Here is a 27,425-nt window from a genome sequence, read left to right as displayed (position 1 = left end):
AACAGGAGTGAGGAAGTGCAGGGGAGTTGAGGGATGAGGTTTGTTAAATTTTAAACTGATTAAGAAAGTTTTGTTTTGTAATTGTTCAATAAATCCACTTGTTATGGATTTTTTATGGACTTGGAGTCATTTTTACTCAAAACTAATAGACTGATAGATTCAGCACCCCTAAAAACCCCTAGTTAGACATCTCAAAAGCTAATATTGGTCAACAAAATGTTTTCATTATTTTCGCCCAGTCCCTCTGGGCACCCCAAACTTGATGGGCTCTCCAGGTGTTTCCCCGAGGATTTGGCCATGGATAAATTGGGAGGTGTTACTAGACACCTATAGGAACACATGGTAAAAAAAGCTATTGATAACAATCAACGGTTCAATTCTCACAAATCTTGTTGGAAAAGTGTAGCACAGGCTAGGGTAACGTGAAGTGAGTCAGACAGAAGAGGGGCCTGTCTTAGTAGCCTATTCCTGAATTCTGTCCCTTTTAAACTATGTTAAAATTGTGTGATTAGTCGCCAGCATAATATATCAAAATCAAAACAAAAAATCTTATTAGGCTTTAGGTCCAAAAAATCTAATCTTCAGGTGTAAGTAATAATCAAAGAGCCATTGTATTCTGTGTAATATAGAAGTTAACAAAGATAGGCTACTCTAGTTTTTATTGCAATTTATTTTAAAATATAAATTTGGGAGACAAATGGAGTCATACCACAAGTCTATGTCCAGGGATGGATTACTGAATGGGCCTACTGGGCCAGGGGCTTCAGGGGGCCCTGAAGCCCAATCCTCTGTGTGAAGATGCTTCTTCTCCTTCTCTTCTCTTCTCTTCCCACAAAACTCACCAAAACCATCATTTAAGGGGTCATTTATTTAAAAATCTTCCGGGGTAACATGCCCCCGGACTCCCCTATATGAATTGGATGCATCCATGCCTATGTCCATCAACAGTTTGGAATACCCTAATTGACTAACTTAACTAATAACTTGTTTGTGATTTTTAATAATATTTCTGTATGTATTGAAATTCTGTTTGGGAAAACCCCACCATTTGCCCCCCCCCCTCAATATGTACTAAGCCCATTATTTGCACAGATAGGAGGTATAATTACTTTCTAACTACTTACAGATGTCAGCTGTTTTCTTGCATTTCCTAGCCTTGACATACTGCTTTTTCTTAGCGTGTTCATTACTTTTTCTCCTGTCTCATTTCCCTTTCTTACACATAACTTTACTTATGGACTTTAATGTTTGTATTTCTTTATATGTGTGGATTTCCTGAGTTAATACTAATATCTGGTGCAAATTCCATGTGAATAGCCTCATTGGTAATATACTTACTGAAAAAAATGTTGACCCGTTCAATACTTCCTCCACTACTTACTCAGATATCCACTTTGATATTCGTTGACAAACACATTTTCCTCTGTGCAGTTATTTGTTTCCAAAAACTTTCTCACAGAGGCACGTACGTGTAGACAGTCACAGACCCAGTATGTGAATAGCCTCATGGGTAATATACTTACTGAAAAAATGTTGACCCGTTCAATACTTCCTCCACTGTACATACTTACTCAGATATCCACTTTGATATTCGTTCACAAACACATTTTCCTCTGTGCAGTTATTTGTTTCCAAAACATTCTAACAGAGGTACACGCCCTTGTGACAGACCTTGCCCGCCTACTTGCAGCTCAGCCCTGCCCCCTTCTTGTTGATACCTCTCACCTTTTCCAACAGTATATAAAGAGCAAAATGCTTTGAGCATTCTCCTGGCAGCCACCATGAAGCCCACAGTCTCCATCTGCTGCATGCTCTCTCTGCTGCTCCTCATCACAGCAGGTAAAATCATGCTTTCTTCTAGTTTTTTTTTTGATGCTCTTGTTTGGGCCAGGGATGGGGAAGTAGATAGCATTGTAAATGTATAAAACATTATCACCATGTGTGCTTGCTATCAGCTGAAATATTTGATATGTGCCTTTAGAAATACATTGGGGGAAAAAAATGAAGACATACAAACAGCTAAACAGGGAGATCACTGTTAAGGTCAACGTATCATATGTTCATGCTGCAACATGCTGTGGAAAACTCTGGAAGTAGCCTACTGATTGCTGAATGGAAAACATGCTCTTAATTTTTATGTCTGTAACAGCGCCTAAATCCTGTATGTACAGTGACATTTTGACTGACAGCTGTAAGTTTGTATGGCTGGCTGTGGTGACACACTGTTTTAAACTGTCATACTATCCAGCGCAGGATATAGAGTCTTCTTTCATAGTTCCAGACATGTCTATTTAAAAATGAGTTTAAAATAAGACAACTCTCGGCGCATGACAGTATCTCATACTTATCTTTTTGTTTTCTCCTGGCATATATTTCAAAGGAGTACATTCAGAACTTCCTGTATTGTTTGTCAGTACGTGGTCATATTTTCATTTACACCAAGCAGTAGAGTTATCCACTGGCTTGTATGGATGTGTGTACTTTTGGCTGTGACAGTGTGTCAGCTGTTCTGAAGCATGGCACCAGCTGATGGAAACTCATGGCTCATAGAGAAGAGAGGGACTGTGTACCTGTGTTCTTTGCTTTCTTTCCTTCTTAATCCCTCTCACTTTCTCTCATCTCATCTCCCACTGCCTCTTTTGTAGTTACCTGATCAATAATAGTGTGTTCATTATTGTAGTCATTATTAATATTATACCATCTTGTTTGTTGAGTATGTATGTTTACTCATCACTCATGTCATAGCTACGCTGACATATCAAAGAACCCTGAGCCCTGGCATTTAAGCTCACTTTACTGTTAGTTACTGACCAGCATGGTACAGCAAATGATGGTTTTACCCTTGTTTGTCCTTGTACAGCCTTTTCCATGTTGGCCCAGGTGGCCATCAGGTGCCTAAGATTAGAAGGCGTCATGTAACCAAACACCAAACTTCTATAGATCCCCTTCCTCTCTGTGCCCCACACCCCACCCCTTAGTCACACACCACAGCTGCTGTCTCTCTGCACTGTCACAATTGGTCTCCATTCCCCATTGCTGGCCTTATAGGGCCATGCATTATCTCCTGCGGGGCTACAACTCCAGCCTACACAACATTCTGCTGGGTGCTGTGACACTGCTATGTAGAGTTGTCAATTCTAGCTCTCAACTTCTGCTCTGTTCTCAGTAATGATAGACATAGACAGATTGCCATAGTAACAAAAAACATAATTTAAACTGAACCAGTTTTAGGGTATGTTAAAGATAAGATTACACTTGATGTATAATGTCACAAAGCCAACAAAACATCTGGGTAAAAAATGGAATTCCATGTCAGTTCAGACACAAACACAAGAATTGTAACTTTAGTGAAAGACACACATGGAATACAGGCAACTAGTTTATAAGTGCAACTGTTAACATATTGTAAACGAGAGGCTTGATTGTTCATGTTGTAAACTCAATTGAGCTAATGGTAACTAGACACTGACCATGATTTAGTGGTGGGAATGCAAGAATGACCCGAGCAGACATGTGTCTGTGTGTGAGAAACAGGGTATTATAATTGTGATGTTAAACACGTTTGCAATTATGTATTAAGTTCCAGAAGAACATTGCCTGAGCCTGATATGATGGGTGAAAATAAAGTAATAATCAATGAATGACAAGACCCATCACATTCTTGGAAATCAAATTCTATATCACACAGCATTACAATACATGACAGATGGCTTAATACAGCTAGCTTTCAAAATTGATTTGTCTAAGTAACTGAATAATCTGTGTGGGGGTTGGTTTAGGCCAGGGTTATCCACTCTGGACACGGATCTGATTCCAGTCAGCTAACTCACTTAAACAGCTAAAACAGATATTAATCAAATAAATGAAATTCTATTTATTATATATTTTTTCATCTGTGCCCCCCCCCCCTCCCAATGGTGGAACAATATGTCAAGTCCCATGAGAGCAGGGGTGTCACTGTCTATCTTTAAAAAAGTCTTAAAGACACAACTCTTCCAAGAAATCCTCCTATCCTAGCGCTTCTGACAACCTCACACAACTAATACGCACTTACCACGCTCTTCCCTCCTCTACCTCTTTCCTCTCCACTTCCCCCTCTTTTCTCCTCTACCTCCTCTTCTACCACTTATCCTACCATACTTTGTACTTAATATGTAAGCACTCCTATCCGTACTAGTATTGACAGATATAGTAGTACTGTAACTCCTTTATTCCGGCCTTTATTGTGGAATGCCTGTCGATTTTAGATACACCCAAGCAGAACAGGTGGGGTGGGGTGGGGAGGGGGTCGACGTGGCCCACCAATTTTACCAACAAGGAGGGTAGTCACAGAGTCGAAACATTTCTCTCCGTCATGAGTGTAAAAGCATCAAGGCGAATGGGGGAAGCTGGGTGGGCGTTTTTGATGCCTACTTATGTCCAACCCACCACTGGGAGATTTTAAATTTGACTGATCAAAAGCAGCAATAGCAGAGACAGCACATTATGACAATATTTAAATCCACAAAGCTTCCAGTCATGGAATGGTAGGTTGGAATGCAATGGGATACCATAAAACAAAGCATGAACTCCCATCCTTCCATACTGTCCTAGCAAGATTTTACATTATCACGTTACCTTAGGCCTTTTGCCTGTTTTGTGCTGTTAAGCCCAAATACATATGCATCACATTTCAAAGGTTGGGATTGTTTACAGCCTTGCCATCCCTCAAGTAGATGTGTATTCAACACTCACTCAACCCATTACATGCAGACCTCATCAAGGCCTATCGGCCATAACAGTGCTTATGCCCTTTGTCCATTCCCCTCTCAGACTAAGATTCCCCACAAAGAACAGATTTTTATCCTGGGTGATTTTAGTAATGCTACTGACACTTTTTGCTTTACAATGAAATAATAAATTTGAGAGAACTGAATCTTGTCTGGATAACTTACATCTTGCTTACTATATCCACAAGACCTACAGTACTTACAGTTCAAAACCCTGTTGCCCTAGACTTACTGATAATTAATATTATTAATTGACTTACTAATAATTAATAATACTAAAAAAAGTATAATAGGAACTTTGCTGGGAGAAAATGGCATAAATCCAGACATGCCAATAACATTGCTGCCATTAGTTGCTAGACAAGCAGTCTGGGTACACCGCTCATTCAACTGAAACTTCTTTATTATCTGTGAAGCATTAAGAGAAGCAAACATCTCTGTTCAGTTTTGATTTTTTAGACTTATCAACAGCCTCTGACACAATAGACCATGACATCCTCCTTCCTACAGTGTTTGAAGACGAATTTTGGGTACATCACTCAGTTTGTACCTCAAGGGACATTCATTCAGCATGTATTGTCAGGGAGAAGTGTCAATATCTCATGACATTTCCTTTGGTGTACCTTAGGGATCTGTACTTTACCTGTAATTTATATCACTTCCTTAGGCATCCATGGGTTCCTCTATCACTATTATATGGATGATGCTCAACTGTCTAAACTATTGCAATGCAATTTTAATATCCCTATCTGCATGGGTAATCACACAGCTATAGTGCACTCAGGACTGAGTAAAGAGTCAGACCACTGCAGATGATTCAGAGTAAGGTGAGAGTTTTTAACGGTGACAATGAGTCTTCAAAGTGAAACAAGTAGGCAAGGTTATGCAAGTCAGTCAAGCTACAGTATAATAATAGCCTACCAGTTGTTAAATGAAATGATAAAATCACAGAAGTAATTACATTGCCCGGTCTTTAGTGCATATGAAGATCTTTCCCCTAAAGTCTACTGTCATTTCATGTGTAACGTTTAGGGTAAATGAATACAGGATTCTTACAATGTGAGAGACAATTCTCTTTTTTGTTTAAGTTACTCTAGGCAGCTTTCCTGATAAATTTTTTAGTTCTCCTGGCTTTGTCAGGCCATTCCTGTTTTGAATCTTGTGCATGCCAAAGAATAGATAGGCCTACTATGATCTCTCATTTCAGGATACCAAGTTGACTGACAACACCAGGTGCAATCCAAATAGAGAAACAAATTCAAGTGATTGAAGGTGTGATAGCAAGCAAGTAGTCTGAAGCAGTTAGTGCATACATTTTTAGATAGACAGTTTCAGTATTTGGCCATGTTAGAGCTTTTATATCATGCTCCACTGGGTATTCATCCAAAATAATATGATGTCTTTCAACTGTCAGTAATGGATGTGTTGGAGGGTGCAATATATATGTACCTTGAGGTAGACTTGGGAGGATTTTGTTGGTTTCAGATCATCATAATGTGAATTGATCACCTTCAAACATTTTTAGATTCTCAATTTTAGTGTTACCTACATTTTTTCTTCAGATGTTGTTCCATTTGATGCGACTGATTCATTCATTATATGTAACTGACTGCTGTCCACTGCTAGTGGACCCTTGGATCAACTAGCAGTAGCCAGCGGTTGCCTACAATGATATCAGTAATCATGCTGCAGATTATTACCATGAGACTGTAAAAAACTAAACAAAAAGTTTCCCACAAAACAGCCTATAATACTGTAAACAGTACACTGTGTTACTGGATCCCAAGGAGTGCAGAGTGGAGTTAACTGCCACAGAGTTCAAACCTAAACAGAAATGAAAACTTAAAAGCATTTTTCTATTTCATGTGTTTCTGTAAACAAAGAATCTAATCTTTGTTTACAGAAACATATCATACAAATAATCAGACAAATAACTTACACAGGACAATAATTAAGAGATTTAGGCTTGTTAGCACTTTTGAGATAGCGCTCATAAGAAGTGGTGCATAAATCAAAATCTTAATAACCTTGCTGTAATGCTGTACAATGAGGTACAGTAAGGTGTACCTTCTGGAGAAGATATTGACAGTCTCCAATGTGCACATTCAGAAACCTCTATATATTCTTCCACCCGGAAACACCAACTGTGCAATGCTCTTAGGTAGATTTCCCCTCAACAGACAGAGGTCACCAGGCTCCCCCACCCCAGTTAACAGTGGGAGGTGGGGGAAGGGAAGTTGAGGTATGGGTGAGCTGGGGTGAGGGTGTTGCATTGCATTCCAGGGTACTGGCAAATGGAGTGGCCTTTATTCTTTCCCCGCCTTTCTAGAAGGCAGAGCTAATATAGCCTACCGGTATGCCTCTGCAGTGAAGTAGTGCCACCATGCATCTATTTAATTACATCTTGCTTTGAGCATTTAAGACTTCAGAGCACCAAAAGGTGCATCCTATATTACACACTAACTTCCCCTTCTGACTTCTTCAAGGCCTTGTCCTTGCTTTTTTACAACAAATACTGCTTTGTGAATAGTCAGATAGAAGACTGAAGTGCATTTGTTTGTGATAAATGTTTGTTGTGGCACAATCATTATCCAACTACTCACTAAAGTTCAGTGTCACGGTGTTTCGGCTTTGATGTGCATTCTGTATGCACCTACATTTTATTAAGTAGTAGAAGACAGCAAACTATGCCTTGTCTTGCTATTAAGAGTTAGCTTTCTGAGTGTATGTAGTCACCAGCACAGTGTGTCATGCCTTAGCCAAAGATCTGCCCAAATCATATCTGTAAAGTTTGATGTCTGTATAATATATATTTCCATTGAGCCAGACATCACACAGCTATAGTGCACTCAGGACTGAGTAAAGAGTCTGAAGTGATATTTCAGTTTTTCCTTTTCAATACATTTGCTGATATTGCTAAAATTGTGTTTCACTTTGTGATTTTGGGGTATTAAGAGTAGACTAATGAAGGAAGACTTAAATGAAATGATTTCAGCTTAAGGCTGCTGCAGCATAAAGAAATGTGGAAAAGGTGACAGAATACTCTCTGAATGCACTATAGTTGGCAAATACACAACAGTAGTGCACAAAGGCCACAATGGATTTTGCGGTGCCACAAGAGCTGTGTAGTCCACTTAGTCTGAAAGTGTGAGCCATTGCAATCACCCAGCTGTGCCTAATTTTAGATGAAGGGCCAGCCCTATGGTGCAACCTGAGCTCTGTATCTCTGTGGTGGTCCTAAAGTAATGCCTGTTCTTTGGCCTACAAGGACAGTCCGAGCGGCTCAATAAGCTTCATCAGTGACTAAATTTAGATGGCTTAAGGCTTGGGGGTGTTGGTGGTAGTTGTGGGTGAGGGTAGAGATTCTGCAAGGGTTGTTATGAAACTGGGGAGTCCCCCTACACTCATTCAATTCTCAGTGTTGTAAAACCATGGCATCTTCAGAAGCCCCCTTTGGTTACCTATTTATAGGAGATGACTAAAATAAAATTAATCAGGGCAGGAACCAGTAAGCACTGCCTTAAGGTCAAATATTTTCAGCTCATTTGTAAACCCTCATTCTTTTCTCTCTGTCTTTAAAAAGATCATATGAAGTGTGTACATCAACACTGTTGTTCTCAGTGTTGGGAAATGTAATGAATAGTGGCTCAGATATATACCTCAGTATCCAACAAGCCGAGTTCCCTTTCCCTTCATGTATGCCAAGAGTAGATGATTACAGCCAGTCTGGGGGATTGGAGCAGGGCTGTTAAACTTAGCTAGACATAGCATCAGAGCTAAATATACAGTCACAAAGGGTAAGCAAACACGTGCTGGCTAGGAACAAGATGAGGCTTTACTGTACTCCTATTCCTTAACAGCAATATAGGAGTGTGTCTGTGTGTGTGTGTATGTGTGTGTGTGTGTGTGTGTGTGTGTGTGTGTGTGTGTGTGTGTGTGTGTGTGTGTACTGTATGTGTGTGTGTGTGTGTGCGCACGTGTATGTCTGCGCGCAATATATATACAGTACCCTCCAGAATTACACCTTTGGTAAAGTTGACTAAAAACAGGTATAAAAAATAATCTTTTGGTGATTTATTGTACTCTCACAATGAAGACAATGAGGGGAAAATCCACCCTTAAAGGAAGCACATTTATTCTGAGAAAAAGGAAAATCTCATAAAGAAATAAATATTTTTAACGAAACAACACGCTCACAATTATTGGCACCCCTAGCATTTCCCTATCTAATTTCAACTTATTTAAGTTAATCAGAGTGTCTGTGAACTTTCAGAAGTAGTTCTTTTTCACTAAGGTATGAAGATAAAGTGACACAGAGGCTAAATCCCCTAGTCATTTATCAACATTGGAAAGACAAGAGAATACACTAAATTTAAATTTTAAAAAAGTGTGTTGGTATTTGTAAGTCAGGGAATGTTGAAAACGCCTATATTTACAGTTAAAACAATGATTAACAGGTTCTAATCAACTGGAAATGTGACAAACATGCTTAGACAAAGACCCATAGTTATCTTGCCTCCATGTACAATATGGAGGATGGTAAGATAGGCAAAAATTACATAAGAACCACTGTTGGGGAGTTACAGACAAAGGTATCATCTTGAGGTCACCAAGTCCTCCAAAAAATCTTCGGTTACACTTTACGACATAAGAGTGACATGACACTGTCATGTATGTGTCATAAACAAGTCATAAACGTTTATGACATAACGCTTCTGTTATTAAGTGACATTCAGTTTTTGTCATAGGGTTTTGTTAGGGTTAGGATTAGGTTTAGGATTAGGGTTAGGATTAGAGGTTAGGATTAGGGTTAGAGTTAATAAATCATGACAGTGTCATATGTTCATGACAGTGTCATGTCACTCTTATGTGGATACTGTCAAGTAAAGTGTTACCAAATCTTCAAAAGTGACCTCACTGAAAACAGTGGGGTGAGTCAAAGAGGAGAATGCACAAGTGTGGACCTAGGAATCTAGACGATCTGGGGAGATTTTGTAAAGACGAACAGTCTTAAATCCCTTGCTTTGTATTCTCCAACCTTTTGGGGTGGCATAGGATAAATTACAAGGATAGGATATTACAAGCTGTTTTATTGGCAAAGGGAGGCTTAATAAGGTATTACAAGCAGGGGTGCCAATAATTGTGAGTGAAGTGTTTTTGTTAAAAATATTTATTTTTCCTTTTTCTCAAAATAAATTTGCTTTCCTTCAAGGTTGGATTTTTCCTATTTTTTTCCATTGTGAGATTACAATAAATCACCAACAGATTATTTTTTATACCGGTTTTTAGTTAACTTTAGCAGAGGTGCCAATAATTCTGGAGGGTACTGTATATGTATATATATTGTAATTATATTTAGTTGTAATAGCAGAATATACACATATGTAGACCTATATGTTTATGACCCCTATTCATATCCGAAGTAGAAAGATATATTGTTTATCAGACATGTTAACTTTTCTGTAGAGGAAGAAGAGGACGTCCTCTCGTCTATTCTGAGGGATCGCTCCCACATTGAAGAGACTCTGAGACTGGCCTCTGAGGAAAACTCTGGAGATTATGCAGGTAGGCTATACACTTACACTCACTTACAACTTATATATACCCATGCTCATTGACCAATTTGCAGCAACAGCAATTTGCAACACACACACACACACACACCACACACACACACACACACCACACACACACACACACACACACACACATATATTTTAAATCTCACTGTACTCATGTATATCAGAAATTGACCTCTTACCCTCTTTGTCTACTTCTCTCAGCTGCTCTGCAGAAACTGAGGAAGATCTATCACTCCTCCATAAAGCCAATGGAGCAAGCCTACAAGTACAATGAATTAAGACAACATGAAATTTCAGGTAGGGGAGCTGCCTGGTCGTACACTATGATCTAATTGGGTGAAATGCACGTGCAATTTGGTTTATCTTTGGTGCTGAATGGTTCCCTCCAACCCCATCCCCATCCATGTTCATTCATGCCGATTGATTGCTGCAGAATTTCTAAATGATTCAGCACAATCATGTACCATGCCTAACAAATAAATATCCTCACAGGAGCACACATACATAGGCTAATTTAGGAAATGAAATATGGTCTATAGGATTCAAAGTTGCTAGCTATAGCTATAGTGTCATAGTTGAGCATGTTTTTTTTCTGAACTGATAATCTATTTACCAGCCCTCAGTCTTTTTCACACTATTGCATCACAAAGTAAGGTTAAGTTGGAATGGGAATGCTGGAACCTTTACTATACTGTGCAAATCCGTAATGGAACCACCAAATTATAAAATAGGTTAGAATGAAGGTTGAGCCGGTGTGTAAGAATGTATCCTCAGTTTTCTCGAAGGCGAACACAAGACATTATGGGATAAGTGTATCTCTGGTGCGCTCACAATGCCAAAACTACAAAGTGCACACAAGTGGGCTGGACAAAGGAGTTGAATCACCTTGAATCACCAAGTAAATTGAGGTTAGCCATTTTCAACAACAGTAATTTCAGGGTGATCCCCTCTAGGTATTTGAAGCCACCAGGTATACTTTCAGCATAGATGCAGTGTCCTTTCTAAAATGAGTATTGCAACATCAAGATAGACTCAATGTAGCATGTAGGTGGGTCTCAATTGCAAAGCGTACCAGTTAGTGAATACTTGCCACTTCAAAGAGTAGAGTGGCCAGGTCGTTGGCACTTTTGCACTCTGAATAGTCTCCATCACTGACATAGATAGACTATCACTCAACAAACGTTCCTGTTTAGGGGCTAGACTGTCTGCTGCCACTGCTCAGGAGTCAGATGCCATATCATCCCCTGTGCTTGGCCCAAGGAAATCATTGAGAGCCTCTCCTGGTGCACTCTGTCCAGTATCATTTGGAGGAGTGTGAGCCATTCATGGACCAGCACGTCCATGCTCTCTCTGTGCAAGCATGTCTACCTGTACTGTCTTAAACAGGCTACATAACTGTCCCACCACCTCCTGATGTAAGCAACCAGTTTGTGGCTAATGGGCGCCCCCTGGAGAGATAGATCAGCGCTCCAATTCTATCAGGCAGATGACCCATCTGTAACAAAAGCAAGTGTGCTTTGAGCACACAAAAGTCTCCAAGCCAGATAACACATATGGACTAAGTGCAGCCCCCTTTAATGGTTGAAATAAGTCACCATGGCCATATTATAGATCCTTACTTGAATGTGCGAGCCACTCAGAAGTGAAAAACACTGTAAGCAGTTCCAGTGCAGTGAGGTGGAGACATCTCTGCGTACCTGTCCACACACTGCTCACTACATTGCCTTTGTAAATGCCCCTCCTGCCATAAAGTAAGGCATCTGTTGTCAGAACGTGCCGAAGTAGGCTACTGCCAATCCATCAAAACGTTGCTAAAATATTGTGTTCTGATGCTTTCATGGACACTCTTTGGGCTTCTCCCTTGATTGTTCGCCTCCACGTCCACCCACGATTGCCTGCGAGCTTCTCCTAAATGTATGGTAATTTCTATAGCCTACTGCGCGACAGAAAGTGTTGTGGTCATGACATCATTGTTAGCCTATTTTTACAAAAACGGCTGCTACGGGGCCATAAGTAAGTATATAAATATATACACTTTTTTGATCCCGTGAGGGAAATTTGGTCTCTGCATTTCACCCAATCGGTGAATTAGTGAAACACAAACAGCACACAGTGAACACACAGTGAGGTGAAGCACACACTAATCCCGGCGCAGTGAGCTGCCTGCTTCAACGGCGGCGCTCGGGGAGCAGTGAGGGGTTAGGTGCCTTGCTCAAGGGCACTTCAGCCGCGGCCCACTGGTCGGGGCTCGAACCGGCAACCCTCCGGTTACAAGTCCAGAGTGCTAACCAGTGGTCCACGGCTGCCCTGAGATAAGGTGAGATACAAGGTAATGGAGTCATTCATACATTGTTGTGTTTCTTTAGAAATAAACAATGGACAAATAGAGTCTTTAAACGCTTCAGATGTAAAGTTATTCGCTGTCAAAGTGACGTCAAAATGAATGGGGTTCAATGGAATGCTAGCAGTAGTAGGTGATGGCTTGTTAGCCTCAGAATCTCCCATAAGTGGTAGCCTACGCTTTCCGGACGTTCGCTTACCCCCTTGGATGTTACATGTCAATTGCCTCCCATGTTAACTGGCTGCGTTAATGACGTTTCACGATTGATGATGTTTATTTAAATGTCAAAATTGCTACATACACTGGACCATGACTATGTCACCAAAAAAATAAATACCTAAATACCCTAATATGAACTCCATGTGGGTATCGAACCACTAGGCCTACTAAATTAAACTGATTGCATGATAACCATCTACCTGCTTGCGCCACAAACCAACTGACGGCGTGCAGTGAAATTTACTTGACTTTTATAGGCCTACTATTAAAACAAGTCAGCTACTATATGGTATTATGATTGTAGCAAGTTAACACGGCTTATCATGGTATCTGGCTACCGTGTTATCTTGCTACAGTTGCCCAAACCATTTAGTAGGCCTTCAAAGTATCATGGTTAAGTTTTACATCTGTCAAAGAAACATAATCAATCGTGAAACATCATCAACACAGCCTGGTGCAGATTGCGCACGTTAAAGTTCTGATTAGATGCATTAATAAAGACTGCGGCACTAAAAGCCAGATTTCCAAATTTGTTGGATTTTTTTTATATGGACTAGGCCTATGCTATCTCCTACATCGTTCACATATAAAAGTTTACAAACGTTCTTCTTTTTTCTAAATGGGCTTCTTTCGATAGCCTACCACTATGGCGGCAAAGAGAAAGAAGTATGATTCAAAATGTAAGCTGACTGTGGTCAAATGTGGCAAACAAAAATTGGGTGAAACTGTAGGCCTGTTTCATTCGACCCTCATGCTGTTTCATTCGTCCTGACATGGGCCCGTCCTGACCATCGTTGCTTAAGAACGTCGTGAAAACACTCATAGATCTACGAGTGATCCAGAGTATTCGTTAATGGCTAGACTAGAGCGTCGTAACAGGTAGGCTACTTCTCATTGAGGTCACCAGCAGAACATACAGTGAAATTACAAGTAAGAATAACTTTGAAAAAGCACTGGTAGTTTATTTACAAGACAATTTATACAGACACTACCTTAAGGAATTTTACCGCTCGACGCCATCTTGAATTTAGTCACGATAAGTCGAGCGACGAGTACGAACGAACAGGTATGATAAGGGATCAGATTCCAAAAATAATTCAGTGGAAATGCATGGATTCAGTTGCTTCCAGTAGCAGCAACTGGAATCCATGCATTTCCACAGAATTATTTTTGAAATCTGATCCCTTATCATACCTGTTGGTAGCATTGGCTAACTAGCGCCAGATTTCTGAGTGCAGGGGACAAGCCGAGGTGAGCTATGAGACATACGTTCACACTCGGTATCATGTTTCAACACACTTTAGGTCAAAATCACACCGGAATTCTCCTTTAAGAGCATCTTAAGGCTCATTTATGCTTCTGCGTCGACTCCACGCAATGACTACGCTGTTGCCTCGATGCAGGTGTGAACCTTTCGAAGTTCTTTGTTGCCAGTGTCTGTGTCGAACACCACAGAAAAGGTAGTCAGAATGGTGAACCTCATAGACTGCCGTGCTGAAATATTCATCTTATTTGTTTGGCCTTTACTTGCTTAGATTTTGTAAAAAGTATTGAGAGATAGACACAGTAAAATCCAATGACCTAGCCTGACGAGCCAGACCCACATTAAAATGTAGGGTCTGGGCACTCACTGTGCTCAGTCCGAGGGGGGGGGGGGGGGTAATCGGTTGTCTTTCAAATTCCCTCTGCACGCAATAGGACAGCGTTATGAGTCCCATGCGTTTTCCCACCTGAGCAAGTTGGCTAGTTCAAACTTTTGCCAACTTAAAAAAAGCTTAACTCGTGTCACGCTTTTCGCCAACAGCAACATCCATCTTCTTTGTTTTCAAGTAGCAGGGAATTCAAGCCAAACCGTTGCAACTCTGCCATCAATCATTATGTTAAGCCCGCCTAACGTCTCTATACACGATGTGATTGGCCCTATCTAAGTTTAATTTTTTTCCAGCTCGCAAGCCAATGGAGAGTTGCTAGACTAGCCCGGGCAGCAAATTACATTTGCTGCCGCTAGGGTGCATCTAGATTTCTAGGCTAGTGTGTAGCATTATGTTGGCTACAGCCTATGTCAGTTTGCAATGTTTGTGCAGCACACAGAGTGTGCGACTTCATAGAATGAAAGTAGCCTACTCCGCTGCTTGTGCAAAGCTGATCCAAAACAAACTACTGGTGCTGACTGTGCATAATAAACTGCATTGATGAAATATATAGTTTGTGAATAATTGCCGTTTAAATGTATAGGCAATTATATGGCTATTTAAAAACATATGTCCGGTAGATATGGTACGATACGGTAGCTGTATTTCGGGTATTCTGCAATATTATAGACATTTTGTACGGTCAAAAAAAGTCTAACGTAACCTCTGAGTTAGGGTGAACACTGTGAGGTGCTCTAGTAACGCTGCTGAGTTCTCGATGAACATCCTACTGTCTACATTAAAATTCAAAGATGCCCATCTGATGAAGAGGGGTTAACGTTGCTTCCACACATTTTGTGAATGTTCTCTATAGCTGATATTGCCTACTTTAATATGGGTGACCTATTCAAGCACTATTTCTTCTCTTGAATGCTGTCCGACGATTTCATTACATTCTTTTCACTGTTTTTGTTTCTAAATAGTAGTTGAACAAGATGCAATTTAATGAGATTATGATCTTTTTTTATTCTGCCATGTTCTCATGCACATCATACAGTGAAACACAATGTCTTTTTTACATTGCATTATGGACACAGCATGAATCTTCACTACCAAACAAAACATGGCGATTTTTTTTATCCCCTCATCATCTAAGTTGATTTATATTTCAAGACGGCATGATAATTATTGGGAGAAACACAGAGTGCGCAGTTGAATCAGGCTCATTGAATTAAACAATTAAATTGAATCATTGAATTGCAACCAGCAATTGTTGCTCTGTACAGTGCAGATAATCTACTTCATTTTAAATTAAAGATCCTTCAGAGACCTGAGGTCTGAGATCTCCATCCTTTTTTTGCACAATAAAATATCTGCTGTACAACCCTTTCAGTTTGTCAGTTTTAAGGACCTGCATGCAGAGTAGATTTTCATAGCCAGTGCTTTGAGTATTACTTCACCTTTTCCCTGGCACAGGAATGTGATGGTCTGGCTAAATCGTTTTGTAGGTAGAATATCTGAAAAGGAGGCTGGCAAACTGCAATGCGTAGCCCCAAACCTGCACACTCCCACCAAAAGTTTAGGTAGGCATCAAGCCCTAAACGAGTGCCCCTTTATTTATTATACTACTTTTTTACTCATGTGCATTACAAGTAGTTGGACAAAGGTTTACGAATGTGACCATCCACATCATCTCTTGTGAGGCAGAAGGACATGATTGTGACAGAGGAGCCCTCGGCAAAGGACATATCTGTTTGTGTGTTTAGGATGCAGGCGGAGGCGAGTCTTTCTTTATAGAGGCAGAGTGGGGCACAGTTTTTAAGAACCATATAAGTATAGGTATATGGATTTGTGTATGTGTATGTATGCAGGTATACAGTATATGTGTCATGCCATAAGAATTAGTCATAACCTTAGTATTTCTCAAATGTCCTGCCCTTATTCTGCTTATTGGTAATGTTGTCTGTGTGTTTGTGTGTTTGTGTGTGTGTGTGTGTGTGTGTGTGTGTGTGTGTGTATGTGTGTGTGTGTGTGTGCGCGTGCTTAAGGAGAACTGATAATTGACCTTGATACACAGGCCTGTGGCTGGCCCTTTTACCCTTCTATGGCTAAAAAAAACCCTTATATCAAATATATCCAACTGAAACACACTACTTCACAACATTGTGATTATTTAAATCTTGTAAGCATTCAGCTATATTCATAAAATGATTTCACTAAGCAATTTGTTTAAATTAGGCAGTTTTCAGTATCTACAACATTTGTTGGCATTTCTGACTTTTGAAGGGGAGTTTGGTAGCATAATGGCATGATCATAAGATGGGTGGTCATGAAAGACACATTACTTCATCCTCTGCTTTCCTACACTCCAATCTCATAATTCAAATTCCTGACAACCCTCTTGTCCTTTACAGAACTGTTCTTTCATTCTTTCTTTCATCTTTCTTCCTTTCATTCTTCTAATTCTATCATCATTCTCTTTCTTTGTTATCTGACTCTCTCTGTGTTATCCTCTTCATCTGCTTCCCTCACATCTCCCCTCCAACCCTAACAGCCTACCCCGGACGAACACTAGGGGACTCATGCACAGGTGGGTATAAAAGGGCTATTGCATGCAAACCTGGCTTCAGATAGTATTTATTTCCTTTCAAATATTTGATTGGACATAACCGTCCTGGGACCTTTCCATGCTGTCCACTCCTCTGTATCAAGCACAGGAAAGTTAAAAGCGAAGGAAAATAATCACTATCTGTCACCAAGGTCTGCGCCAACTGCATGGCATTGCCCACTGAGTCTGTGGACCCTCCTACCCTTCCAAAACATCTTCCAACTATCCATCTCACACACAGCTATCAATATTTCGGGAAAATGTAGCCTTTCGATGTTCTTTTGGTCTGATTTGGGAGTCGCTTTTATCCTAGTGTCATTCTCATCCTTTAAATATGTGACAACAAAAATCACAATATAGCACTTATCCTGTACTTGTGCATCATTTTGGTTTAGTTTACTGCTAGCAAATGGTTTAAATACTATATTCAAATATAAGAAGAGAAGACACAAAGCAAACACATATCCATGTGCTTATTCAATGATTAAAAAACATGATTTCTTTACTGAGGAACTTTGTATACACTACCTTGTACATTTATCGGCACCTGTAAAGTTGAGTAAAAGAGGTATGAAAAACATCTTTTGGCAAGGAAACTTGAAGGGATGCAAATATATTTTCAGGGTGAAAAATACCTCATTTAACAAAATCATAATGCCACAGTTACAATAATTGGCACCCCTATAATTTTGGCTCCCCTGGCACCATTTTCCCTTCAAATGCTCTACTCATTCTTCAACATAGGAAAGACAGAAGAATACACAATTCAATTAAAGGGAACATGTGCTGACCTCTGTAAATCATGGAATGTCAATCTTTGCCAATTATTTTTGCCCGGAAATGCCAATATGTACAGTAAAAACAATACTTAAGAAGTTCCAATCAACTGGAACTGTGACAAACACACCTGGACAAGGGCCTATGCACCCATGCACAGTGAGGAGGATGGTAAGAGAGGCTAAAAATCTTTTGGAGAGCACCAGAGAAAAGTAGCATCTTGGGGTTACCAGGTCTCGAAAAACTCTGCAAGTGACCTTCATGCTGAAATGTTATTTTAAAACTGTGTTGGTAAAAAAACTTTTTTGTCATTTAATTACAAATGTAAGTGGCTAGGGTTGCTAAATGCTATCATGCTAAATGCTATTGTGCTTTATGGTAAGATGAAATGGAGCTTTTTGGCAACAAATAGATAGATAGATAGATAGATAGATAGATAGATAGATAGATAGATACTTTATTGATCCCCAAGGGGAACACTGAAGTGGGTCGGACGTACATAGAAGAATGACTATACTGAAAAGAACTCCATGCCTACCGATAAGTAGGGTGAAGAGGCTGTGATGTTGTGGGGTTGTTGTTTTTTCAAAGGCCCTGGGAACCTTGCTGGGGTGCATGGTATCATGAACTCCATGAAATACCTGAGCATTTTAAATAGAAATCTGCCTGTCTCTGCCAAGAGATCATTGAGGCAATACATATGTCCAGATCAACACAAAAATGGTTTATTGAACACAAAATCAGGTTTTTGCATGGTAATCTCAGTCCCCTGTTTTGAACTCCATAGACATCCAGGGGGGTGAGCTATAGGACAATATCAAAGGACCATGGAATCTGTATGATCTGGAGAAATTATGTAAAGAGTGCTCTGAAATCCCTTGCTTTGTATTCTCCAACGTTATGGAATGTCATAGGAGAAGACTAACTGTTTTATTGGCAAAGAGAGGCTTTATAAAGTATGTATAGTATTTATAGTATATATAAAGTCAGACTCCAGCAGTTTATTACAGCCCTAAAACGTTTCTCTTTTCCTCAAAACTATACACTCAGAAGTGTTTATCATGAAAACTTCACCAGGGTTCAAATAAATGTGCAGGGTGTACAGTATGTGTGTGACTATGTTTATGTTGTTTTTTGTTGTGTTGTTTTATTACTGTGTATGTGTGTGTGGTGTGTGATGAGAATAGAGAAAAAATATGATGACATACATTAGTGCAAAGGGACAGCAAATATTGATTTATGAACAGTTAGCAGAACATACTTGCATCTACTCCGTGGTTAGATCTGTGCTGGTTTTGCCAACTACAGGAATAAAGAACTTGACATCTTCTTCTTCTAGCCCTTTATAAAGCGAACTACAGTATACTACATGGCCTCAAACACTAAAAGTAAAACCTAAATGTTGAAGAATTGATGGCCGTTTCAAGAAAATTCCACATTACTTTAAATTAATGTTCATGTGTGAGATGCTCTGGCACACATATGGGGGACATTCTTCAGAGTTTGTCTTTGCCAGACCTATCTTTAAAGATGTATCACAAGAGAAGATAATCTATAACTTGTTTCTCTGCTACTAATCCTTTGCCATTATTTGAGCTATGCCTGGTGTTTGTTTGAGTGTGTCTGTACTTGTGCCTATATGTGGTTGCTATGAGTTGCCTTGTGTTATGTGCTTTATGAAAAAATCAGTGCAAGGTGGTGCAATTTGTTAAGTAAAATGTAGTTGTACCAGTAAAAGTACCAAGATCCATTTAAAATTATACTGTGTGCATGCAATAAATGTGCAGTGATGTATTCTTATATGTCAGTATATATTTATTTTAATGATTACATCTCAATGAATGACACCTATACTTTGAATTGTCTTCCTACCTGGCATCATCTAAGAAAACGTACAGACATAATGTGGATGTAAAGCTTTATGTGTTGTCGCATAATTGGTTTGAAGGAACACATAGATGACAAAGCACTGTACAGTAATACACATTACGCTTTTCAGAAGAGGACTCATTCAGTAGTCCAACATTGTGCATTTGTATTTACAAGAGTGACAGATACATAATAATTACTTAGTTTATGTCCTATTTCCACAGATGGAGAAATCACTTCCAAACCCATGGTGCTGTTTCTGGGTCCGTGGAGTGTAGGCAAATCCTCTATGATCAACTACCTGCTGGGCCTACAGGACCTTCCTTACCAGCTCTATACAGGTACTACTCTCTTCCTTGTTTTCCACTAGTATGGAGTTAAATCAAGGCCATTAATCTTTTGAGCTAGTGGAAAGATGTTCTAAATAATGTGTGTAATAAAGAAATATTTGCATATGTGAAAATAAAATGTGCACAGACTTACCCATGTGTAAATAAGTTTTATAGCTGTAGAAATAAATGTGTGAAAAAGTTTTGTTCATGTCAATATAATTTGCAAATGCATGCCAATTTAATCCCTTTCTTACTTTTCTGTGTGACGCTATAGTATATATAATAGAAGTTATAAACTTGCAACACTGAAGATTCAAGGCTCAAGTTCTATGCATTTTGGTCCGTTTTTACACCCTTTTTGAAGAGCCAATCAGCACATTGCTTACATCGACCTATTCAGCAAAGGCCATCTCGCTCTAACATCAGAGCGTAACAGGAGGAGTGGTCACCTAATCAGCCCATTTAACTGTTCTGTTTCCACTGCATTGGAGGATATCAACATTTAAACATAGATTGATAACTTTATAATTATCATTGCCCCAAGGTCGTGTCACCAGTTTTGAAGGCTAGTGCTAACTGCTAACTTCATTTACAATGCATGTCTGCAAAATCACTTTTATATGTTGATATGTTAATGCATCTAAAACATATTAGCATATTTGCAATTAGAATTTTGACTCCACACTGTAGTGATAACATCTCCAGGGTCTTAACACTAGTCATGGTTTAAATGCATTTCCAGAGATTGCCAGGTCATCTAAAAGTAGTGACCATGGCTAGTTCATTCATTGCAATGCATTTCTATGCAAATTGTGGTTGTTATGCCAATGCATCTGAAGCATATTTACACTTTGAATTTCAGCTCCACACTGTAGTAACACCATCTGCAGGGTCTCAACATGTAAGCCAGCTAGTCTGACATGGTTTAATTGCATTTCCAGAGACTGCTAGGTCATCTCAAAGAAGTGACCATGGCTAGTTCATTCACTGAATAGGCTGGCTGTATCTGGTATCATTGTGACACTTCCCCTGTGACCAGGCTGCAGTGAGGGATAACTATAAGAATGTTCAGATTCCTGTCAGTGACTGAGAGGACTAACAGTGAACACCACCATCTGAAATGTAATCAAATGTAAATAATGCACAAATTAGTAGCCAGAGAGTACACCCCTGAGGGGTTTGTCCTGGTGGTTTTGCATTTTTTGTTAGTGGCATGCGCTATCAAAAGCTTCCATCTGCACCTAGGCCTACTGCGGTGCGGTAGGCTTGTCAACAATATCGCAAAAGCTACTGGTACAATTCTCACAAAACTTGTTGGAAAGGTATAGCACAGGCTAAGGAAACCCCATTAATTTTTGGAGCCGGTCAGACTCAAAGGGAACTTTGAAGTATTTTCCATATTGTAGCCTATTCTTGGAATGATAGCGAAAGTGAAACTTTGTGCCCTTTTAGTTTAAATGATGTATTTGTGTATGCATGTGTCATTCATTTCTTTCACATGTCTTACAACATAAATAATGTATTCGTATGTTAGTAATAATGTCAGAAATTAACCTGTTTATAGGCCTCTGAGAAATGGTTGTTGCATCTTGCATGTTACATTTAGATGTGCACTCAATCACGCATCCATGCAGGCAAAATGTAGGACTCAAATGTGGCGACGGCACACAACTTGGGGAAAAAACGTTCACAATGCACTGGCGGTGATAGCCTACATTTAATTTGAATAGTGGACAATAACCAAACTAGATGTACCGCAGAGCGGTACAAAATATGACTGCCGCCCAGTCCAGCACATTTTTTCCACAAAAAGAAATCACGCTGAAAGGCCTATATGATTCTAACTGTCTCACTAAATTGCATTATCCACACTCAATTCTTGGTATCTGCTAGACAACAAGTACCAAAACATGATTAGTTCATAGATTTCACATGTAAAATTAATTTTATACAACCCCACCTCCATCTTGCCTGTTCATAATTCTGAGAAATTCTTGATTGTTTGTGTTATGTTTATGTTATGTGTGTGGGTGTGTGTGTGTGTGAGTGTGTGTGTGTGTGTGTGTGGGTGTGTGTGTGTGTGTGTGCGTGCTTGTGTGTGTGCCTGCGTATGTGCCTGTGCATGCAAGCGTACATATGTCTACTGTGTGAGTATGTGTCATACGTATGATTACTGTGAATGTATGTGTGTGTGTGTGTGTATCTGTTTGTGCACATGTGTGCACATGAAATGGGTTAACATGACCCCTGGAGGCAAACATACGGAAAAAAATGGTCATCCTAGGCCCTACAGTTCTCAAGATATTCACAGAGAACTGTGTCTGCCCTACCCTCCTTTCGGGGGGTCCAGTCCAGCGGGGGGGCTACAGATCAAAACGAAAAATGACGGTTCCATGCTATCCATGTGGGGGTACATGCCCACCAAGTTTTGTGTACCCCGGTCTTTCAGTGTCCCGGGAATCCTTGTTGGTGTACGTCACTAAATGAACACATAAATTATTTTATTGTAAGGCCCCCCATGAACGAAAGTACACAAAACTTGGCATGCATTCGGAGGGTGTCATAATGATCCTACACTTTTAATTTCGTGCAATTTTGACCTTGTCAGCCAGAGATATTGTGATGAAAACACCAAATTTTTTGCTTTTTAATTTTTAACTAGGTGGCGCTATACATGAAATAAGTGGTAATGGGATGGGTTGACATGCCCCCTTAAGACCAACATACATAAAAAAGGTGGACCTCCTAGGCCCTACGGTTCTCGAGATATTCACAGAAAACTGTCTCCGGCCACCTACAGGCCAGTTGGTGTATAGTAACATAAATTAATTTATTGTGTGGCCCCCCATGAACGGAATTCCACAAAACTAGGCGTGCATACAGATGGTGTCATAATGATCCTACACTTCCAATTTCGTGCAGTTTTGACTATGTTAGGTCACAGATACCTTCAATTACAACACCTCATTTTTACTTTTTTGTGTTTAACTAGGTGGCGCTATGCATGAAATGAGTGGTTATGGAATGGGTTGACATGGCCCCTTGAGATCAACATACAAAAAAAATGGTCCTCCTAAACCCTACGGTTTTCGAGATATTCACAGAAAACTGTGTCTGCCCTACCCTCCTTTCGGGGGGTCCAGTCCAGCGGGAGGGCCACAGATCAAAACGAAAAATGATGGTTCCATGCTATCCATGTGGGGTTACATGCCCACCAAGTTTCGTGTACCCCGGTCTTTCAGTGTCCCGGGACTCATTGACGGAAATTTGGGCATGCGAAAAAGAAAAGAAAAAAAAAAAAGAAAAAAATCTGACTAAACCTATATGACCGCCGCCTATATGACCGCCGCTTCGCTGCGCGGCGGTCATAATAAAGGTTGTAGTAGTGTTTCTACATGTTGCCACAAAACGTAATTTCTGGGGTAACGTGAGGTGAGTCAGACAGAAGAGGGGCCTGTCCTATTCCTGAATCCTGTCCCTTTCAAACTACGTTAAAATTGTGTGATTAGCCGCCAGCACAATAAAATCAAAAACAAATACAAATCTTACAGGCTACAGGTCCAAACCTATGAGTCTAAGCCTTAGTTTAAAAAAAGTAAGTAATTAGTCAAAGAGCCATTGCATTATGTGTAATAAAGAGGTGAACAAAGATTGTAGTTTATTTTAAAATATACATTTTGGAGACAAATGGAGTCATACCACAGGTCTACAGTATGTCCAGGGATGGATTACTGAATGGGCCTACTGGGCCCAAGAACTCAGGGGGCAGCCGTGGCCTACTGGTTAGCACTTCGGACTTGTAACCGGAGGGTTGCCTGTTCGAACCCTGACCAGTAGCAACAGCTGGTGCTCTTGAGCAAGGCACCTAACCCCTCACTGCTCCCCGAGCGCTGCTGTAGCAGGCAGCGGGATTAGTGTGTGCTTCACCTCACTGTGTGTTCACTGTGTGCTGAGTGTGTTTCACTAATTCACGGATTGGGATAAATGTAGAGACCAAATTTCCCTTACGGGATCAAAAGAGTATATATACTTATACTTACTTAACTCCGGGCGCCCTGAAGCCCAAGCCTCTGTGTGAAGTTGCTTCTTCTCCACCCTTCTCTTCTCTTTCCACAAAACTCACCAGAAGTTATAATTTTTTTTCATGCCCCCGGACCCCATTACATGTTACCTGGGGGGACTTTTTGCATCTGTGCCCAGGGGTTCTTAATCCATCCATGCCTATGTCTGTCAAAAGTTTGAAATACCCTAATTGACTAACTTAACTAATGACTTGTGGTTTTTAGTAATGATGTTGCATGGCAGGAAATGTATTGAAAATCTGTTTGGGGGTCCACCATAGTTTTGGTACCCCCCCCCCCCCCCTCCATCATGACTAGGGCCTTGCAAGCTTGTAACTTCAGTATTCAGAATTTGGAAGTTGAGAATAGCAATAATAAACAATAAGGTCAACTTAATCAATAGCCTAATGAAAATAAACAAATACTATAATATACAAACCATAACACATAAGAAACACTTAATAAACTAAGTGCATGTTGAACAGATATGCCTTTAGACCCCTCTTGAAAGACCCAAAACTATCACAGGAACGGAGAGCACTGGGCAACTCATTTCACCAACATGGAACCACTGAGGAAAAGAGTCTTGAATTTGACCTAATTTTTATGGTTGGTTGACACAACAGACGCTCATCAAAAGACCGCAGTGAGCGGTTGGGGATGTACATCTTGATCATTGAATTAAGATAGCAGGGAGCAGATCCAGTCAGTGTCCTATAGGCCAAATCTATAAATTATGTCTGTGCATATTCCTTTTTCACACATGTACAAAGTATTTTACAGAGCTGCAAAAGTGAATTATTCACGTAAATATCTTTCCACAAGCTTAAAGTATTAATGGCATTGATTTAACTCCATACACTGTCCTCTTTCTCAAAGCTCAGCAATATGTTCTTGGCAAATCATGAGAATGCATTTTACAGATTCCTCCTGAAAGTTTAGAATATGCGTTGGTCAACATTTCTTTCAAGAGCGGGCTACTAGCAGATTTTTGGGGCTGGTAGTAGGTGATAAATTAGGAATACTAAGATGCAGTGGGATGGGTGTTGTGCATTTAATAAAAATTTAAATTATTATCTTACTGAAAAATAGTTGCCATTTGTGTGATGCCAAGTGTTTTATCAGAGTTTGTGCTGATACATGATACATTCCTTTATCTTGTATTTTTTCTGTCTTTGTATTATATCTTAGGTGCTGAACCCACTACCTCAGAATTTACAGTGATAATGCATGGAGAGAAGATACGCTCTGTTGAGGGCATTGTTATGGCTGCTGACAGTTCACGCTCTTTCTCACCCCTGGAGAAGTTTGGACAGAACTTCCTGGAGAAACTTATTGGTATTGAGATGCCCCACAAGCTACTTGAGAGGGTCACCTTTGTCGACACACCTGGCATTATTGAAAACCGCAAGCAGCAGGAGAGAGGTGATTGTATTGTAGAATATTTTCCTTAAAATCAGACCCAAAGAAAAGCTCAACACATAGCAGGAATACACAAGGTTCCAAGAAATATGTTTAATCTTAATGTTTTCCTGTTGACATGAGTAAAACATTTTAGAATTACACCTAAAAGTGGGCCTTGGTCAGGACAGGAATCACAACAGTAGTATTTTCTAGAACTATGCAATACAGTATTTATTCCTATGATATAGAAGTTAGAAACATCAAATTTACTGTTATATATCATATCATATCATTTGACTGGTGTGTAATGTTATTGCCTTGTCTCACCTCTCCACAGGCTACCCCTTCAATGATGTGTGCCAGTGGTTCATTGACCGTGCTGACTTGATCTTCGTGGTATTCGACCCAACTAAGCTGGATGTGGGTCTGGAGCTGGAAATGCTCTTCCGCCAACTGAAGGGGCGTGAATCCCAAATACGCATCATCCTTAACAAAGCTGACAACTTGGCTACCCAGGACCTAATGCGTGTCTATGGTGCCCTGTTCTGGAGCTTAGCCCCCCTTATCAATGTAACTGAACCACCACGTGTCTACGTCAGCTCTTTCTGGCCTTATGACTATGCCCCTGACACAAGTAGAGAACTGTTCAAGCGTGAGGAGATATCTCTCCTGGAGGACCTTAACCAGGTGATTGAGAACCGTCTAGAAAACAAGATAGCCTTCATCCGTCAGCATGGTATCCGTGTGCGCATTCATGGCCTGCTAGTAGACCGCTATGTCCAGACCTTCAAAGACAAGATGAGCTTTTTCAGTGATCCTGAACTTGTTTTCAAAGAGATTGTAGATGACCCTGACAAATTCTATATCTTTAAGTCCATCCTGGCCAAAACAAATGTTAGCAAGTTTGATTTGCCCAACCGCGATGCCTACCGTGATTTCTTTGGCATCAACCCAGTGACTAGTTTCAAGCCACTCACAGCGCAATGTTCCTACATGGGTGGCTGCCTGCTGGAAAAGATTGAGAGGGCCATCACAGGTGACCTTCCGGGCCTCCTAAGCAGCATCACCTCTGGCAAAAACCCCATATTCCCTCCTTCCTGCGAGGCCACAGGGTGTGGGGAAAAGCCGAAAAACCGCTACAGAAGAAACTGAGGGAAGAGACAGAATGAGAAGAATGGATGTGAAAGGGAATGAAAAATGAGGAGCCATTGAGTACTGATGTGAGCAAGCACTGTCAGTCTTGTGGCTTTCTTCGGAATGTTACCAGAAAGGGGAGAAAGTCATTCAGTTCTGTGCATTTCTATCCTGGATGGAGTGGAATTCAGTGTTGGGTTTCATTAAACACAGGCGAAGGATTGACATTGGAATATATGCCTGAATACCTGAGATTAGTTACATACAACTCACTCTCCTCTCCTAGACACTACTGTTATGAACTGTCTACAATTTGATTGAAAAAATAATATATATATTCACATGAGAAAAGAAAAATATTGCAAGAAAGGGTAAATATATATTGATGTGAATAAAAATGAAAGTTGAAAAGAGTTGCAGCTATGTGTAACTTTTCTATTCAGTATTTTTAGTGGGGAAAAACTGTTGGGTGAACCAATTGTTATTCTAAAAATATTTCAAATGCTGTTCTTTTGCAAGTCAGGATTACAGACTAACTCTATAACTTCTATACTCCTTGATGTTTTTCCAAATTTATGAACATGGCAGAGAAATTGTCTGTGTTTTTTTTTTTAAGTAATAAAAGTGAATGATCATGGTCAGGCTGGGCATGTCTAGAGCTGCTGTTGATGTTTGTCAAATTAAAACCCCTAGAACAA

The 27,425-nt window shown here is 40.1% G+C and overlaps 1 protein-coding gene across 2 annotated transcripts; it reads left to right on the top strand.

Annotated features, from left to right (window-relative positions):
* The first annotated feature begins 1,763 nt into the window (after nt 1-1,763).
* Nucleotides 1,764-27,425, top strand: srl (sarcalumenin). 2 transcript variants are annotated; one of them, XM_076264891.1, is made up of 7 exons: nt 1,764-1,839; nt 10,236-10,334; nt 10,553-10,648; nt 17,097-17,132; nt 20,021-20,137; nt 25,381-25,614; nt 25,931-27,425. In XM_076264891.1, exons 1-7 carry the CDS (start codon nt 1,782-1,784, stop codon nt 26,743-26,745), a joined length of 1,455 nt encoding a protein of 484 aa, XP_076121006.1. In that variant the 5' UTR covers nt 1,764-1,781; the 3' UTR covers nt 26,746-27,425. The 2 variants fall into 2 exon arrangements, with proteins under 2 accessions (XP_076121006.1, XP_076121007.1); XM_076264892.1 differs by lacking the exon at nt 17,097-17,132.

Source organism: Alosa pseudoharengus, unplaced genomic scaffold (genome assembly GCF_046254945.1).
Source record: "Alosa pseudoharengus isolate Yale_2024_CS ecotype anadromous, Long Island Sound unplaced genomic scaffold, YU_APseudo_1.1 YU_APseudo_1.1_scf_4, whole genome shotgun sequence".
In the NCBI taxonomy this organism is placed as follows: Eukaryota; Metazoa; Chordata; class Actinopteri; order Clupeiformes; family Clupeidae; genus Alosa; species Alosa pseudoharengus.
The sequence above is the reverse complement of the archived record's forward strand: the minus strand, read 5'-3'. Positions and strand labels throughout refer to the sequence as shown.

Bases quoted from the DNA above. Each gene is read 5' to 3' on its own strand.
- srl (XM_076264891.1), top strand. From the start codon at position 1,782: ATGAAGCCCACAGTCTCCATCTGCTGCATGCTCTCTCTGCTGCTCCTC. The intron at 17,133-20,020 runs GTGGGTATAAAA...CTATTTCCACAG, and splicing joins ACTAGGGGACTCATGCACAG to ATGGAGAAATCACTTCCAAA. The intron at 20,138-25,380 runs GTACTACTCTCT...ATTATATCTTAG, and splicing joins TCCTTACCAGCTCTATACAG to GTGCTGAACCCACTACCTCA.